Source organism: Rhinatrema bivittatum, chromosome 14 (assembly GCF_901001135.1).
Source record: "Rhinatrema bivittatum chromosome 14, aRhiBiv1.1, whole genome shotgun sequence".
In the NCBI taxonomy this organism is placed as follows: domain Eukaryota; kingdom Metazoa; phylum Chordata; class Amphibia; order Gymnophiona; family Rhinatrematidae; genus Rhinatrema; species Rhinatrema bivittatum.
Window position 1 is genome coordinate 2,074,228 of NC_042628.1, and position 15,503 is coordinate 2,089,730.

At 45.9% G+C, this 15,503-nt stretch overlaps 1 protein-coding gene across 4 annotated transcripts in view; it reads right to left on the reverse strand.

The window, feature by feature from the left end:
* The window catches only part of GRID2IP (Grid2 interacting protein), an 80,330-nt gene that overhangs the window by 10,058 nt on the left and 54,769 nt on the right, over positions 1–15,503 (reverse strand). For all 4 annotated transcript variants that reach the window (XM_029576245.1, XM_029576244.1, XM_029576246.1 and 1 more), the window contains 3 exons: positions 12,544–12,740; positions 10,684–10,839; positions 902–994 (listed from right to left, as the gene is read on the reverse strand). In XM_029576245.1, the coding sequence (XP_029432105.1) occupies positions 902–994; positions 10,684–10,839; positions 12,544–12,740 (446 nt within the window). The remainder of the gene's footprint in view (positions 1–901; positions 995–10,683; positions 10,840–12,543; positions 12,741–15,503) is intronic.

A 15,503-nucleotide genomic window follows, 5' to 3' on the forward strand; every position in this document is an offset into this window, starting at 1 on the left:
CCTCATGCAGTACTGTGTGATAAACAGACAGCTCTGATTTCTATACCCCGGATAACAGAGCACATAACACAATGTGTGTAACGCACTGACTGTGTATCACCCTCATGCAGTACTGTGTGATAAACAGACAGCTCTGATTTCTATACCCCGGATAACAGAGCCCATAACACAATGTGTGTAACGCACTGACTGTGTATCACCCTCATGCAGTACTGTGTGATAAACAGACAGCTCTGATTTCTATACCCCGGATAACAGAGCACATAACACAATGTGTGTAACGCACTGACTGTGTATCACCCTCATGCAGTACTGTGTGATAAACAGACAGCTCTGATTTCTATACCCCGGATAACAGAGCACATAACACAATGTGTGTAACGCACTGACTGTGTATCACCCTCATGCAGTACTGTGTGATAAACAGACAGCTCTGATTTCTATACCCCGGATAACAGAGCACATAACACAATGTGTGTTATGCACTGACTGTGTATCACCCTCACACTGTTCTGTGCTAACGACACAACCAGAGTATGTAATACAGATTGTGTACAGCAATCAGAACGAGGGTGAAGGAGACAGTGAATGCAGGGAGTGAGCTGGGGGGTAACAAGAGTGATAGGCAGGAAGTGAATGAGAGACATAAGTGGGGAGGAAGAGGGATAGATAGTGACAGGCAGGAGGAGAGAGTGGAAGAGACAGGCAGGGAGTGAGGGATCAAAGAAGAGTGACTTGCAGGGATTGCATGACAGCAAGAGAGAGAGAGACAGTAATAGGGAGAAAAAATGAGCAAGAGAGCGACAGGCAGGGAGTGGAGGAAGTAGGTAGGGACCAGGGAGAGAAAGTTAGAGACAGATGAAGAGTAGGGAGCTGTCAGATCTCACCCTTGTCTTCTTACCTCAGTCAGGAAGCTGATCTTGAAACCTGTAGTCTTCTGGGCCCTGAGCTGTGGCTGCCCATTGTTTAAATAGTTACCCATTGCCAATACAAACTAGAAAGAAAATAACTCCATTGATACATGTGACATAGCTGTGGCATTTACGTCTCATGTTTACCAAGTCTGATTGTTTGATTGTAGCAGAACTACCAGGATAGGGTGTGACAGAAAGTCCCAGAGGAGCAGCAAACCAAACTGGGCAACATTATGCCACTCCCAGACTGGCACACTAAGGGCACTGATATTTGTATTTAAATCTATACTATGTGTACACATATCTTATTATATCTCACATACTGCATGAGGAGAGAAGCATAAGCATCAAAAGGACATGAGCTGTGGATCGGCACACAGTAAATTGTACTGAGCAGTATAGTGAGCACTGTGTGCATCTATTCATAGTAATTGTATTGAAGAGTATTGTGAGCATTGTGTCTGCACACATTTGTACTAAGGAGTATAGTGAGCACCGTGTGTGTCTGCACACAGTAATTGTTCTGAGGAGTATAGTGAGTACCATGTGCATCTATTCATAGTAATTGTACTAAGGAGTATAGTGAGCACCGTGTGGGTCTGCACACATAAATTGTACTGAGTAGTATATTGAGCACTGTGCATGTCAGCACAATTACTGTGTACTGAGGAGTAAGGTGAGTACCGTGTGCATCTGTTCACAGTAATTGTGTTGAAGAGTATCGTGAGCATTGTGTTTGCACACTGTAATTGTACTGAGGAATATAATGAGTACATGAGCGTCTGCACACAGTAATTGTACTGAGGAATATAATGAGTACATGTGCGTCTGCACACAGTAATTGTACTGAGCGGTATAGTGAGCACCGTGCGTGTCTGCACACAGTAATTGTACTGAGGAATATAATGAGTACATGAGCGTCTGCACACAGTAATTGTACTGAGTAGTATAGTGAGCACCGTGCGTGTCTGCACACAGTAATTGTACTGAGCGGTATAGTGAGCACCGTGCGCGTCTGCTCACAGTAATTGTACTGAGCGGTATAGTGAGCACCGTGCGTGTCTGCACACAGTAATTGTACTGAGCGGTATAGTGAGCACCGTGCGTGTCTGCACACAGTAATTGTACTGAGCGGTATAGTGAGCACTGTGTGTGTCTGTCTGTGTATGGCACCTTTTCCTGCTCCTGTATTACATTTACTCCTGATTTCCAGGACTCTGCCAGTTAATCTGTATCAAATTGCTCAACCTTTCCTAACATGGTGGTTTGTGAATTGGGAACTGGTTAAAAGATAGAAAACAGAGAGTAGGTCTAAATGGTAAATTTTCTCAATGGAGAAAGGTGAATAGTGGAGACCCCCAGGGATCTGTTCTGGGATCACTGTTTTTCAATATATTTATAAATGACCTAGAAATAGGGACAACAAGTAAGGTAATCAGATTTGCCAATGACATCAAATTATTCAAAGTTGTTAAATCACAAAAGGATTGTGAGAAATTGCAAGAGGACCTTGAAAACAGGAAGATTGGGCATGCAAATGGCAAATGAAATTTAATGTGGACAAGTGCAAAGTGATGCACTAAGGGAAGAGAAACTCAAATTATAGTTACATAATGCAAAGTTTCACATTAGGAGTCACCACACAGCAAAAAGGATCCAGGTGTCATTATTGAAAATATGTTGAAATCTTCTGCTCATTAACCAGCAGCAGCCAAGAAAGCAAACAGAATGCTGGGAATTATTAGGGAAGGAACAGAGAATAAAACTGATAATATCACAATGTTCCTGTATCGATCCATAGAGAAACCATACAATGAGCATTGTGCGCAGCTGCAGCCAAGAAAGCAAGCAGAATGCTGGGGATTATTAGGGAAGGAACGGAGAATAAAACAGAGAATATCACAATGTTCCTGTATCGATCCATAGAGAAACCATACAATGAGCATTGTGTGCGGCAGCAGCCAAGAAAGCAAACAGAATGCTGGGGATTATTAGGAAAGGAACGGAGAATAAAACTGATAATATCACAATGTTCCTGTATCGATCCATAGAGAAACCATACAATGAGCATTGTGTGCGGCAGCAGCCAAGAAAGCAAACAGAATGCTGGGGATTATTAGGGAAGGAATGGAGAATAAAACAGAGAATATCACAATGTTCCTGTATCGATCCATAGAGAAACCATACAATGAGCATTGTGTGCGGCAGCAGCCAAGAAAGCAAACAGAATGCTGGGGATTATTAGGGAAGGAACGGAGAATAAAACTGATAATATCACAATGTTCCTGTATCGATCCATAGAGAAACCATACAATGAGCATTGTGTGCAGCAGCAGCCAAGAAAGCAAACAGAATGCTGGGGATTATTAGGAAAGGAACAGAGAATAAAACAGAGAATATCACAATGTTCCTGTATCGATCCATAGAGAAACCATACAATGAGCATTGTGTGCAGCAGCAGCCAAGAAAGCAAACAGAATGCTGGGGATTATTAGGGAAGGAACGGAGAATAAAACTGATAATATCACAATGTTCCTGTATCGATCCATAGAGAAACCATACAATGAGCATTGTGTGCAGCAGCAGCCAAGAAAGCAAACAGAATGCTGGGGATTATTAGGAAAGGAACAGAGAATAAAACTGATAATATCACAATGTTCCTGTATCGATCCATAGAGAAACCATACAATGAGCATTGTGTGCAGCAGCAGCCAAGAAAGCAAACAGAATGCTGGGGATTATTAGGAAAGGAATGGAGAATAAAACAGAGAATATCACAATGTTCCTGTATCGATCCATAGAGAAACCATACAATGAGCATTGTGTGCAGCAGCAGCCAAGAAAGCAAACAGAATGCTGGGGATTATTAGGAAAGGAACGGAGAATAAAACAGAGAATATCACAATGTTCCTGTATCGATCCATAGAGAAACCATACAATGAGCATTGTGTGCGGCAGCAGCCAAGAAAGCAAACAGAATGCTGGGGATTATTAGGGAAGGAACGGAGAATAAAACAGAGAATATCACAATGTTCCTGTATCGATCCATAGAGAAACCATACAATGAGCATTGTGTGCAGCAGCAGCCAAGAAAGCAAACAGAATGCTGGGGATTATTAGGGAAGGAACGGAGAATAAAACAGAGAATATCACAATGTTCCTGTATCGATCCATAGAGAAACCATACAATGAGCATTGTGTGCGGCAGCAGCCAAGAAAGCAAACAGAATGCTGGGGATTATTAGGGAAGGAACGGAGAATAAAACAGAGAATATCACAATGTTCCTGTATCGATCCATAGAGAAACCATACAATGAGCATTGTGTGCAGCAGCAGCCAAGAAAGCAAACAGAATGCTGGGGATTATTAGGAAAGGAACGGAGAATAAAACTGATAATATCACAATGCCTCTGTAGCACTCCATGGTGCAACCTCATCTTGAGTATTGTGTGCAGTTCTGGTCACCGCATCTCAAGAAAGATATAGCAGAATTAGGAAAGATACAGAGAAGGGCGACCAAGATGATAAAGGGAATGGAATAATTCCCCTATGAGGAAAGGCTAAAGAGGTTAGGACTCTTCAGCTTGGGGAAGAGACGGTTGAGGGGAAATATGATAGAGGTCTATAAAATAATGAGTGGAATGGAATGAGAAAACATTAATCAGTTGTTTACTCTTTCAAAAAGTACAAAGACCAGGGGACACACAATGAAGTTACTGGGTAATACATTTAAAACTAATAACAGAAAATATTTTTTTATTCAAAGCATAATTAAACTCTAATTCATTGCCAGAGGATGTGGTGAAAGGTGGTAGTATAGCTGGGTTTAAAAAAGGTTTGGACTAGTTTCTGGAGGAAAAGTCCATAAACCATTATAAAGGTGGGCAAATCCACTTCTTATCCCTGGGATAAGCAGCTTGGAATCTGCCTAGCCCTTGGGATCCTGCCAGGTACTTTGATCTGGATTGGCCACTGTTGGAAACAGGATACTGGGCTTGTTAGACCTTATATAAGGTGTCATTTTTGCAGGAATTCTCCAGATTTAATCAGGAAATGTACCTTAATTTCAGCTGTCAGTGTCGTATTATGATGGGAGCAGAGGAAGTTCGGCTCCACTCGGACCTGTCTGCTTCTTCACTTTTACATGGACTTTAATTAGTCAGACTTAGGATTTTTCCTTGCTTAGGCATTGCAAGGGGCTTCTTACCTTTTTCAGTTGTGACTAATGCTGGCCCTGATGTAATAAACTGTGCTGGCTTTACTCAGGGAAATTTAACTCCTGGCCAGAGGTGGGGTAAAGTTTCTAGGGCTAGTGTTAGTCTAGGGGCTGAATCTGTAGTTCATGGTGCCGGGATCTTCTATTTGGTATTTATGCACATAAAACATGGGACATTTATTTGGATCCATATTCAGTGGCATTTATTTGGATAATTTGTGAGTTAGTTGGATGCATGCTGACTTTTGAATATTTCTGCCACTTCTGTGGCTAAAATTTAGCCGGACAACATGGAGTGTTCCAGAGTGGCGTTGTTAGCCAGAGAAGTTATCCAGCCAGGTAACTTATTCGGCCAACTCAGGTCTCAAGTTAGTCGGATAAGTTATTTGTTTAATTTTAAGATGCTCAGATATATTCAATAGTACGGCTTTGCTGTTGAATATCCCTCTAAAGTTAGCCGGTTACGTTTATCAGGCTAACTTTGCAAATGAGCAAGTAACTGAATATTACCCTTGATGAGGTCAATTTAAAAAAACCAACGTTATCTGCTTCTGCATTCATTTCAAACCATTTCCTCTCAGCTACAAGGACTTTCATTTTGCATCTGCACACACACTCTCCGTTCCCCCTCTGTCCCACCTCATTACATCCATTTACTGGACAAGCTGCTCCTATCTGTGTCCTTTTCTCCATTGCTAACTGGAGCAAAGGTGGAATAGGGGAGATACGATAGAGACATTTAAATATCTCAGAAGTTTCCATGCACAGGAGGTGAGCATCTTTCAAAAGAAAGGAGGCTCTAGAACAAGGGGTCATGGGATGAGAGTGAAAAAGGATAAACTCAGAAGTAATCTTAGGAAATATTTCTTTACAGAGAGGGTGTGGATGCATGGAACAGACTCCCAGTGGAGGTGGTGGAGATGAGGACAGGATCTGAATTCAGGAGAGCCTGGGACTAGCACAGGGGGTCTCTGAGGGAGGGGGTGTGTGGATGGCTGTACGGTCTTTGTCTGTTCTCATGTTTCTATGTTACAGAGAGGGTGGTGGATGCATGGAACAGACTCCCAGTGGAGGTGGTGGAGATGAGGACAGGATCTGAATTCAGGAGAGCCTGGGACAGGCACAGGGGGTCTCTGAGGGAGGGGTGTGTGGATGGCTGTACGGTCTTTGTCTGTTCTCATGTTTCTATGTTACAGAGAGGGTGGTGGATGCATGGAACAGACTCCCAGTGGAGGTGGAGGAGATGAGGACAGGATCTGAATTCAGGAGAGCCTGGGACAGGCACAGGGGATCTCTGAGGGAGGGGTGTGTGGATGGCTGTACGGTCTTTGTCTGTTCCCATGTTTCTATGTTACAGAGAGGGTGGTGGATGCATGGAACAGACTCCCAGTGGTGGTGGTGGAGATGAGGACAGGATCTGAATTCAGGAGAGCCTGGGACATGCACAGGGGATCTCTGAGGGAGGGGTGTGTGGATGGCTGTACGGTCTTTGTCTGTTCTCACGTTTCTATGTTACAGAGAGGGTGGTGGATGCATGGAACAGACTCCCAGTGGAGGTGGAGGAGATGAGGACAGGATCTGAATTCAGGAGAGCCTGGGACAGGCACAGGGGGTCTCTGAGGGAGGGGTGTGTGGATGGCTGTACGGTCTTTGTCTGTTCTCATGTTTCTATGTTACAGAGAGGGTGGTGGATGCATGGAACAGACTCCCAGTGGTGGTGGTGGAGATGAGGACAGGATCTGAATTCAGGAGAGCCTGGGACAGGCACAGGGGGTCTCTGAGGGAGGGGTGTGTGGATGGCTGTACGGTCTTTGTCTGTTCTCATGTTTCTATGTTACAGAGAGGGTGGTGGATGCATGGAACAGACTCCCAGTGGAGGTGGTGGAGATGAGGACAGGATCTGAATTCAGGAGAGCCTGAGACAGGCACAGGGGGTCTCTGAGGGAGGGGGGTGTGGATGGCTGTACGGTCTTTGTCTGTTCCCACATTTCTATATTACAGAGAGGGTGGTGGATGCATGGAACAGACTCCCAGTGGAGGTGGAGGAGAGGAGGACAGGATCTGAATTCAGGAGAGCCTGGGACAGGCACAGGGGATCTCTGAGGGACGGGGTGTGTGGATGGCTGTACGGTCTTTGTCTGTTCTCATGTTTCTATGTTACAGAGAGGGTGGTGGATGCATGGAACAGACTCCCAGTGGAGGTGGTGGAGATGAGGACAGGATCTGAATTCAGGAGAGCCTGGGACATGCACAGGGGATCTCTGAGGGAGGGGTGTGTGGATGGCTGTACGGTCTTTGTCTGTTCTCATGTTTCTATGTTACAGAGAGAGTGGTGGATGCATGGAACAGACTCCCAGTGGAGGTGGAGGAGAGGAGGACAGGATCTGAATTCAGGAGAGCCTGGGACAGGCACAGGGGGTCTCTGAGGGACGGGGTGTGTGGATGGCTGTATGGTCTTTGTCTGTTCTCATGTTTCTATGTTACAGAGAGGGTGGTGGATGCATGGAACAGACTCCCAGTGGAGGTGGAGGAGAGGAGGACAGGATCTGAATTCAGGAGAGCCTGGGACAGGCACAGGGGGTCTCTGAGGGAGGGGGTGTGTGGATGGCTGTACGGTCTTTGTCTGTTCTCATGTTTCTATGTTACAGAGAGGGTGGTGGATGCATGGAACAGACTCCCAGTGGAGGTGGAGGAGAGGAGGACAGGATCTGAATTCAGGAGAGCCTGGGACAGGCACAGGGGGTCTCTGAGGGAGGGGGTGTGTGGATGGCTGTACGGTCTTTGTCTGTTCTCATGTTTCTATGTTACAGAGAGGGTGGTGGATGCATGGAACAGACTCCCAGTGGAGGTGGAGGAGATGAGGACAGGATCTGAATTAAGAGAGCACAGGGGATCTCTGAGGGAGAGGAAGGGATTGTAGAGCTGAGCATAAGGTGAGGATGGGTTCGGTTAGCTTTATACTCTTTATCTGCAGTTATTTATTTATACTTTCTTTCTATGTTTTCTGTTCCCAGACTCAATGCTTTCTGTCTTGAGGAACCATATACCTGACATTGCCTTCCTGACTTGCTGTGTCTTGATCCACCTCTGGCCATGTTCAGTCCTACTTTAAAGAACCACCTTTCTGAAACTGATTTTAAATCCAGAAACCCCCTGACTCTTCCTGATCTTGACCCTCTCATGTTAAACAGATTTTACTGTATCACTTAAGTGATTGCTAGAAACCTTTTGTCTTCTCTGTGTGTCAACCGGTTTGTACGCTCCGTGGAGCAGGGACTGTCTCTATGTATCTGTACAGTGCCACCTAGAAGTGGCAGCAGTGATGACTGCAGGATCCAGAAGGAGCCCTGCTGGGCGGCTCCTGGCCAGGACAGGTGATGCAGTGACTCAGGGTGTATTGGGGGGGGGGGGGGGAGTGATATTGAGGGAAGGAATTTCCTCGAGTTATTGTGAATGAAGGCTGATGGCACCAGACCCCAGCCCTGGTTCCAACTGAGCTGGAGTATAAAAGAGCTGGGTCAAGAAAAGGATTTAGGTCTGAAAAGTCACAGACTGCTTTACCTCAGTAGTCACCTGACTCCATATACCCCTTCCCACCATCTCTGCTACCTGCACTGGCCCTTGCCTTGGAAACAGGAGCAAGAGGATTTTCCTTCATCTGCAAGCTTTCCAAAAAGTATTAAAAACATGGCTCTTTCAAGCACAATGTGAGCAATAATCTAAACTCCCCGCTCATGGTTATTACACATGTCTTGATGGAATCTGATATATGGATAATCTCTGTACCTTTAGTTTACTGGCAATCTTAGAACTGTGATCACTGACCTGCAGGAACACAGACACTGCAATACAGTGTTAGTATTGCAGTAACACTGAACCACTGACACTGAAACACTGCATCACCAAAACAAACTGGCACTGTAACACAGAGACACTGAAACGCAGTGTTAGTATTGTAGTAGCACTGAACCACTGACACAACCACTGCAACACAAACACTGGCAATGGAACATAGAGACTCTGAAATACTACAATACTGCAATATTAACAGTAAACCACTGACACTGAAATACTGCAACACTGAAACAAACATTGGCACTGGAACACAGACACTAAAATACTGCAATACTAACACTGAACCATTGACACTGCAACACTGCAACAAACAGTGGCACTGGAACATAGAGACACTGAGATACTACAATACTGCAATATTAACAGTAAACCACTGACACTAAAATACTACAATACTGAAAAAAACATTGGCACTGGAACACAGACACTAAAATACTGCAATACTAACACTGAACCATTGACACTGCAACACTGCAACAAACAGTGGCAATGGAACATAGAGACACTGAAATACTACAATACTGCAATATTAACAGTAAACCACTGACACTGAAATACTGCAACACTGCAACAAACAGTGGCACTGGAACACAGACACTAAAATACTGCAATACTAACACTGAACCATTGACACTGCAACAAACAGTGGCACTGGAACATAGAGACACTGAAATACTACAATATTGCAATATTAACAGTAAACCACAAACACTGAAATACTGCAACACTGCAACACACAGTGGCACTGGAACACAGAAACATTGAAATACTGCAATACTAGCAATGTAACACTGAATCACTGAAAAAATACTAACACTGTAATACTGAAAAACTGCGCCTTTGTATGATTATGAGAGCTCTCTGCACTTTTATCTGAATTATGAGAACTAGTACTATTGCCCTACACCTAATTTATGAGGCTCGGTAGACATTGAACTGTGCCTATCTTTCTTTATGAGACGATGATCTGTGCTTATTATCTTGTTTTTTATGAGATGACAAATGTAGTCATTGACCTTATTTGTATTTTGTAAGACTATGAATATGACCTTGAGCTGCTGTGGCACATGTTGAACTCACAGGCTGGAAGAGCAAGAAATAAACTGATGATCATGATGATGAGATTTCGAGTGCCAGAGAGTAGAGATCTGCTCTCATTTCTTTTGTTTGGCTTTATTAGTGCATGTTAAAACTTTTAATGCACAATAAATGGTTAAACATGTACTAAAATGGGTCTGTGTGCATTAAAAAATGCTAAAAGAAAACAGAAACAGACTGAAACGACACAAATATACATTTTGCCTGCACATCCCTAAGGGAGAAGACTGTGAAGGCCTGGGAAAGAGAGCGAAAGCCTTTGAGACTCAGAGAGCTGTAAGGACAGACAGATGCTCACTTACCCTAAAGGTAGACAATTTACTGATGAGCGTTACTCATCTGCCTTGTGACTGTCAGAGAGGCAGTGCCACCACCCTCAATCATATTCTGGAGGGGAGGGAAGAAAATCTCTTCCGTTAAACCCTCACAGAGGCACCACCAAGAACAAGACGGACAGAGCCTGTCCAAGGCGACCCAGCGATAAATAGTGGACTCTGCAAAGAGGCGTTACGTATTCATAGCGAACGAGTCCAAGTCCTACCGAAAAGGAGTCTTAAAGTGTTCCCTGTGGGTGAAGGAATACAAGGATGGACCACTCACCTCCAGCATCTTGGCCAATTTCCTGCTGCTCCTGAGTTCGGCGGAGGCCTGGTAGATGCAGTCGTAGCTTGCCTTGATCTCCTCCATTTTCTCCTGGAAGGTGGCTTTGAAGTGAAGACTGCGCAAGCGCATTTTATATTCCGGAACAGAGAGCATCTGAGCACCAAAAGCATTAATGCCAGATTGGGGTCAGCTTCAGAGTTTTAGTTGGTGACTGGGGAGATCTTCAAACCCACCCGCACTAGTACAAAATACGAGCACATTTTCCCAGGAAAAAGACCCAGCAGAGGTTTGCATCTTATTTTTCTGCAGGAACTTCTCCCTTGAAAAGTTTTCAGAATGCAAAACTATGTGAGTTGTTGCCTCCCCTGACTTAATCCCACCTCCAAGCCCATCTGCTTTTTCCCTGCCTGGTTCATTCCCACACGTACCCCGACACAGGGTGGGCAGTTTTCAGTCTATTTAGTTAGGTAAATGGCTTCTGAAAATAACCCTCATTGTGCTGAGTGGTCATTAGACTGACCTGCAACAGGACACACTACACTCTGTTCTCGCTCAAACTCCTCTGTCATTTCTTTATTTCTGCTCTTCCTCCTTTCTCCTTTTCTGAACAAAGTATGACAGACAAGAAGAAGAGGGCAGCGTTACCCCCACACCTCAGGTAATAAGAGGGCAGCGTTACCCCCACACCTCAGGTAATGAGAGGGCAGCGTTACCCCTTCACCTCAGGTAATGAGAGGGCAGCATTACCCCCATACCTCAGGTAATGAGAGGGCAGAGTTACCCCCACACCTCAGGTAATAAGAGGGCAGCGTTACCCCCACACCTCAGGTAATAAGAGGGCAGCGTTACCCCCACACCTCAGGTAAAAAGAGGGCAGCATTACCCCCACACCTCAGGTAATGAGAGATCAGCGTTACCCCCACACCTCAGGTAATGAGAAGAGGGCAGCGTTACCCCCACACCTCAGGTAATGAGAGGGCAGCGTTACCCCCACACCTCAGGTAAAAAGAGGGCAGCATTACCCCTACACCTCAGGTAATGAGAGATCAGCGTTACCCCCACACCTCAGGTAATGAGAAGAGGGCAGCATTACCCCCACACCTCAGGTAATGAGAGGGCAGCGTTACCCCCACAGCTCAGGTAATGAGAGATCAGCGTTACCCCCACACCTCAGGTAATGAGAAGAGGGCAGCGTTACCCCCACACCTCAGGTAATGAGAGATCAGCGTTACCCCCACACCTCAGGTAATGAGAAGAGGGCAGCGTTACCCCCACACCTCAGGTAATGAGAGGGCAGCGTTACCCCCACAGCTCAGGTAATGAGAAGAGGGCAGCGTTACCCCCACACCTCAGGTAATAAGAGGGCAGCATTACCCCCACACCTCAGGTAATAAGAGGGCAGCGTTACCCCCACACCTCAGGTAATAAGAGGGCAGCATTACCCCCACACCTCAGGTAATGAGAGGGCAGCGTTACCCCCACACCTCAGGTAATGAGAAGAGGACAGCGTTACCCCCACACCTCAGGTAATAAGAGGGCAGCATTACCCCCTCACCTCAGGTAATGAGAGGGCAGCGTTACCCCCACACCTCAGGTAATGAGAAGAGGACAGCGTTACCCCCACACCTCAGGTAATGAGAAGAGGGCAGCGTTACCCCCACACCTCAGGTAATGAGAGGGCAGCGTTACCCCCACACCTCAGGTAATGAGAAGAGGACAGCGTTACCCCCACACCTCAGGTAATGAGAATAGCATTACCCCCACACCTCAGGTAATCAGAACAGTATTATTCTCAAATCCCAGATAATGAAAGCAGAGTATTACTTCTATACTTCTAGTAAGAAGAACGCTCCTTACCTGCAGCACAAACTGGTCTGGTTCAGTCAGCTTGCTGGGACTTTGTCGAAACTGATGATACTTTTTAATCTCGTCCTCATCAGGTGTGTAGAGAAGAAGCTGCTTAATGTGTGCGGGCTCCAGGCGCTCATTCTCCATGCTCAGAAGAATGTGACGCAGCTCCAGATGGGAGAGCTTCAGGTGAGCAAGAAGAATGGCTGTTGAAAGAGACCGCAGATTCCCAGTGAGACCCTGCCCTACATTTACAGATAGTTTTCTCCTTATAATGTGTGGTAAGCATCTTCATATCTTCAAGATGTATTGATTATGCAAGGTTCTAGACTTGCTATCTGAAGTGTGGGCAGCAGTGAGAGGCAAATCTGTAAAGCATCCCAGTGAAACTAATTTGAGGTTTCTAGGAAATATAGATTTACACATCTAGTACAAAGCTCTTATCTGTGTGACTATCTATGGGAAAGGTGTGCTGAATATGGGAGCGCAGTATAGGTGTGCTGAATGTGTGAGCGTGGAACAGATGTGCTGGAAGTGGTGAAGATGTGCCGGAAGTGGTGAAGACCAGAACTGTGAAGGACTTCAAAGGGGCGTGGGATAAACACTGTGGATCCATAAAATCAAGAGGCCGTCCAAGAGTGGGTGACTCGCCAGAATGACGGCTACTGCCTGGAGATAATACCCTTATTCAATAAACATACACACGGTTACTGTGACTCCAACATCGCTCTAAGCTACAACAGCAAGAGGAAATGTGGAAAAAAGGATTCGCACTCACAAAGCGGGGAGTAGCTGGCTTGTTACGGCGGTTACTACCCCAAACCAAATAAGCCTGATACTTCACTTTCAATGCATATCCAGCATAGCTCTCTGCTTCAATGGCAGGGGAGAAGAAAAACTGTTACTTCACGCATATCCAGCATAGCTCTCTGCTTCAACGGCAGGGGAGAAGAAAAACTGATACTTCACGCATATCCAGCATAGCTCCCTGCTTCAACGGCAGGGGAGAAGAAAAACTGATACTTCACGCATATCCAGCATAGCTCTCTGCTTCAACGGCAGGGGAGAAGAAAAACTGATACTTCACGCATATCCAGCATAGCTCTCTGCTTCAACGGCAGGGGAGAAGAAAAACTGATACTTCACGCATATCTAGCATAGCTCTCTGCTTCAACGGCAGGGGAGAAGAAAAACTGATACTTCACGCATATCCAGCATAGCTCTCTGCTTCAACGGCAGGGGAGAAGAAAAAACTGATACTTCACGCTTATCCAGCATAGCTCTCTGCTTCAACGGCAGGGGAGAAGAAAAAACTGATACTTCACGCATATCCAGCATAGCTCTCTGCTTCAACGGCAGGGGAGAAGAAAAACTGATACTTCACGCATATCCAGCATAGCTCCCTGCTTCAACGGCAGGGGAGAAGAAAAACTGATACTTCACGCATATCCAGCATAGCTCTCTGCTTCAACGGCAGGGGAGAAGAAAAACTGATACTTCACGCATATCCAGCATAGCTCTCTGCTTCAACGGCAGGGGAGAAGAAAAACTGATACTTCACGCATATCCAGCATAGCTCCCTGCTTCAACGGCAGGGGAGAAGAAAAACTGATACTTCACGCATATCCAGCATAGCTCTCTGCTTCAACGGCAGGGGAGAAGAAAAACAACCAATAAGGGCTGAATAACATAGTCTGGGTAAAACAAGCATGGGTGTAGCTTGCTTATTGCGGCGGTTACTACCCCTACTACCCCTATCTAATCAAGCTTGATATTTCACTTGGATGCAGCTCCATCACTGCTCTCTACATTAATGGTGGGGGTGGAAGGGAAATAGAACCAAAGAGCTAAGAGAAACAGATAAGTATGAGAGAAAAAATGTGTGAAGCTTGCTGGGCAGACTGGATGGGCCGTTTGGTCTTCTTCTGCCGTCATTTCTATGTTTCTATGTTTCAGGGTACAGGTGTGCTGAATGTGTGAGCGTGGTACAGGTGTGCTGAATGTGGGAGAGCAGTATAGGTGTGCTGAATGTGGAAGCAGGGTACAGGTGTGCTGAATGTGGGAGAGCAGTACAGGTGTGCTGAATGTGGGAGCAGGGTACAGTGTGCTGAATGTGTGAGCGTGGTACAGGTGTGCTGAATGTGGGAGAGCAGTATAGGTATGCTGAATGTGGAAGCAGGGTACAGGTGTGCTGAATGTGGGAGAGCAGTACAGGTGTGCTGAATGTGGGAGCAGGGTACAGTGTGCTGAATGTGTGAGCGTGGAACAGGTGTGCTGAATGTGGGAGCAGGGTACAGGTGTGCTGAATGTGGGAGCAGGGTACAGGTGTGTAGAACATGGGAGAGCAGTACAGGTGTGCTGAATATGGGAGAGCGGTATAGGTGAGCTGTATATGGGAGAGCGTTACACGTCTACTAAATGTAAGAGCAGAGTACGTGTGCTGAATGTGAGAGGATGGTACAGGTGTGCTGAATGTGGAAGCAGGGTACAGGTGTGCTGAATGTGGGAGAGCAGTATAGGTGTGCTGAATGTGGAAGCAGGGTACAGGTGTGCTGAATGTGGGAGAGCAGTATAGGTGTGCTGAATGTGGAAGCAGGGTACAGGTGTGCTGAATGTGGGAGCAGGGTACAGGTGTGTAGAACATGGGAGAGCAGTACAGGTGAGCTGTATATGGGAGAGCGTTACACGTCTACTAAATGTAAGAGCAGAGTACGTGTGCTGAATGTGAGAGGATGGTACAGGTGTGTAGAATATGGGAGCGTGGTAGAGACTGGCACCATCGTGCTGTACAATCCTCTCTTGTATAACAAACTGGAGCCGGGCAGCCCTGAGGCTGGCACCATCCTGCTGTACAATCCTCTCCCGTATAACAAACTGGAGCCGGGCAGCCCTGAGGCTGGCACCATCCTGCTGTACAATCCTCTCCCGTATCACAAACTGGAGCCGGGCAGCCCTGAGGCTGGCACCAT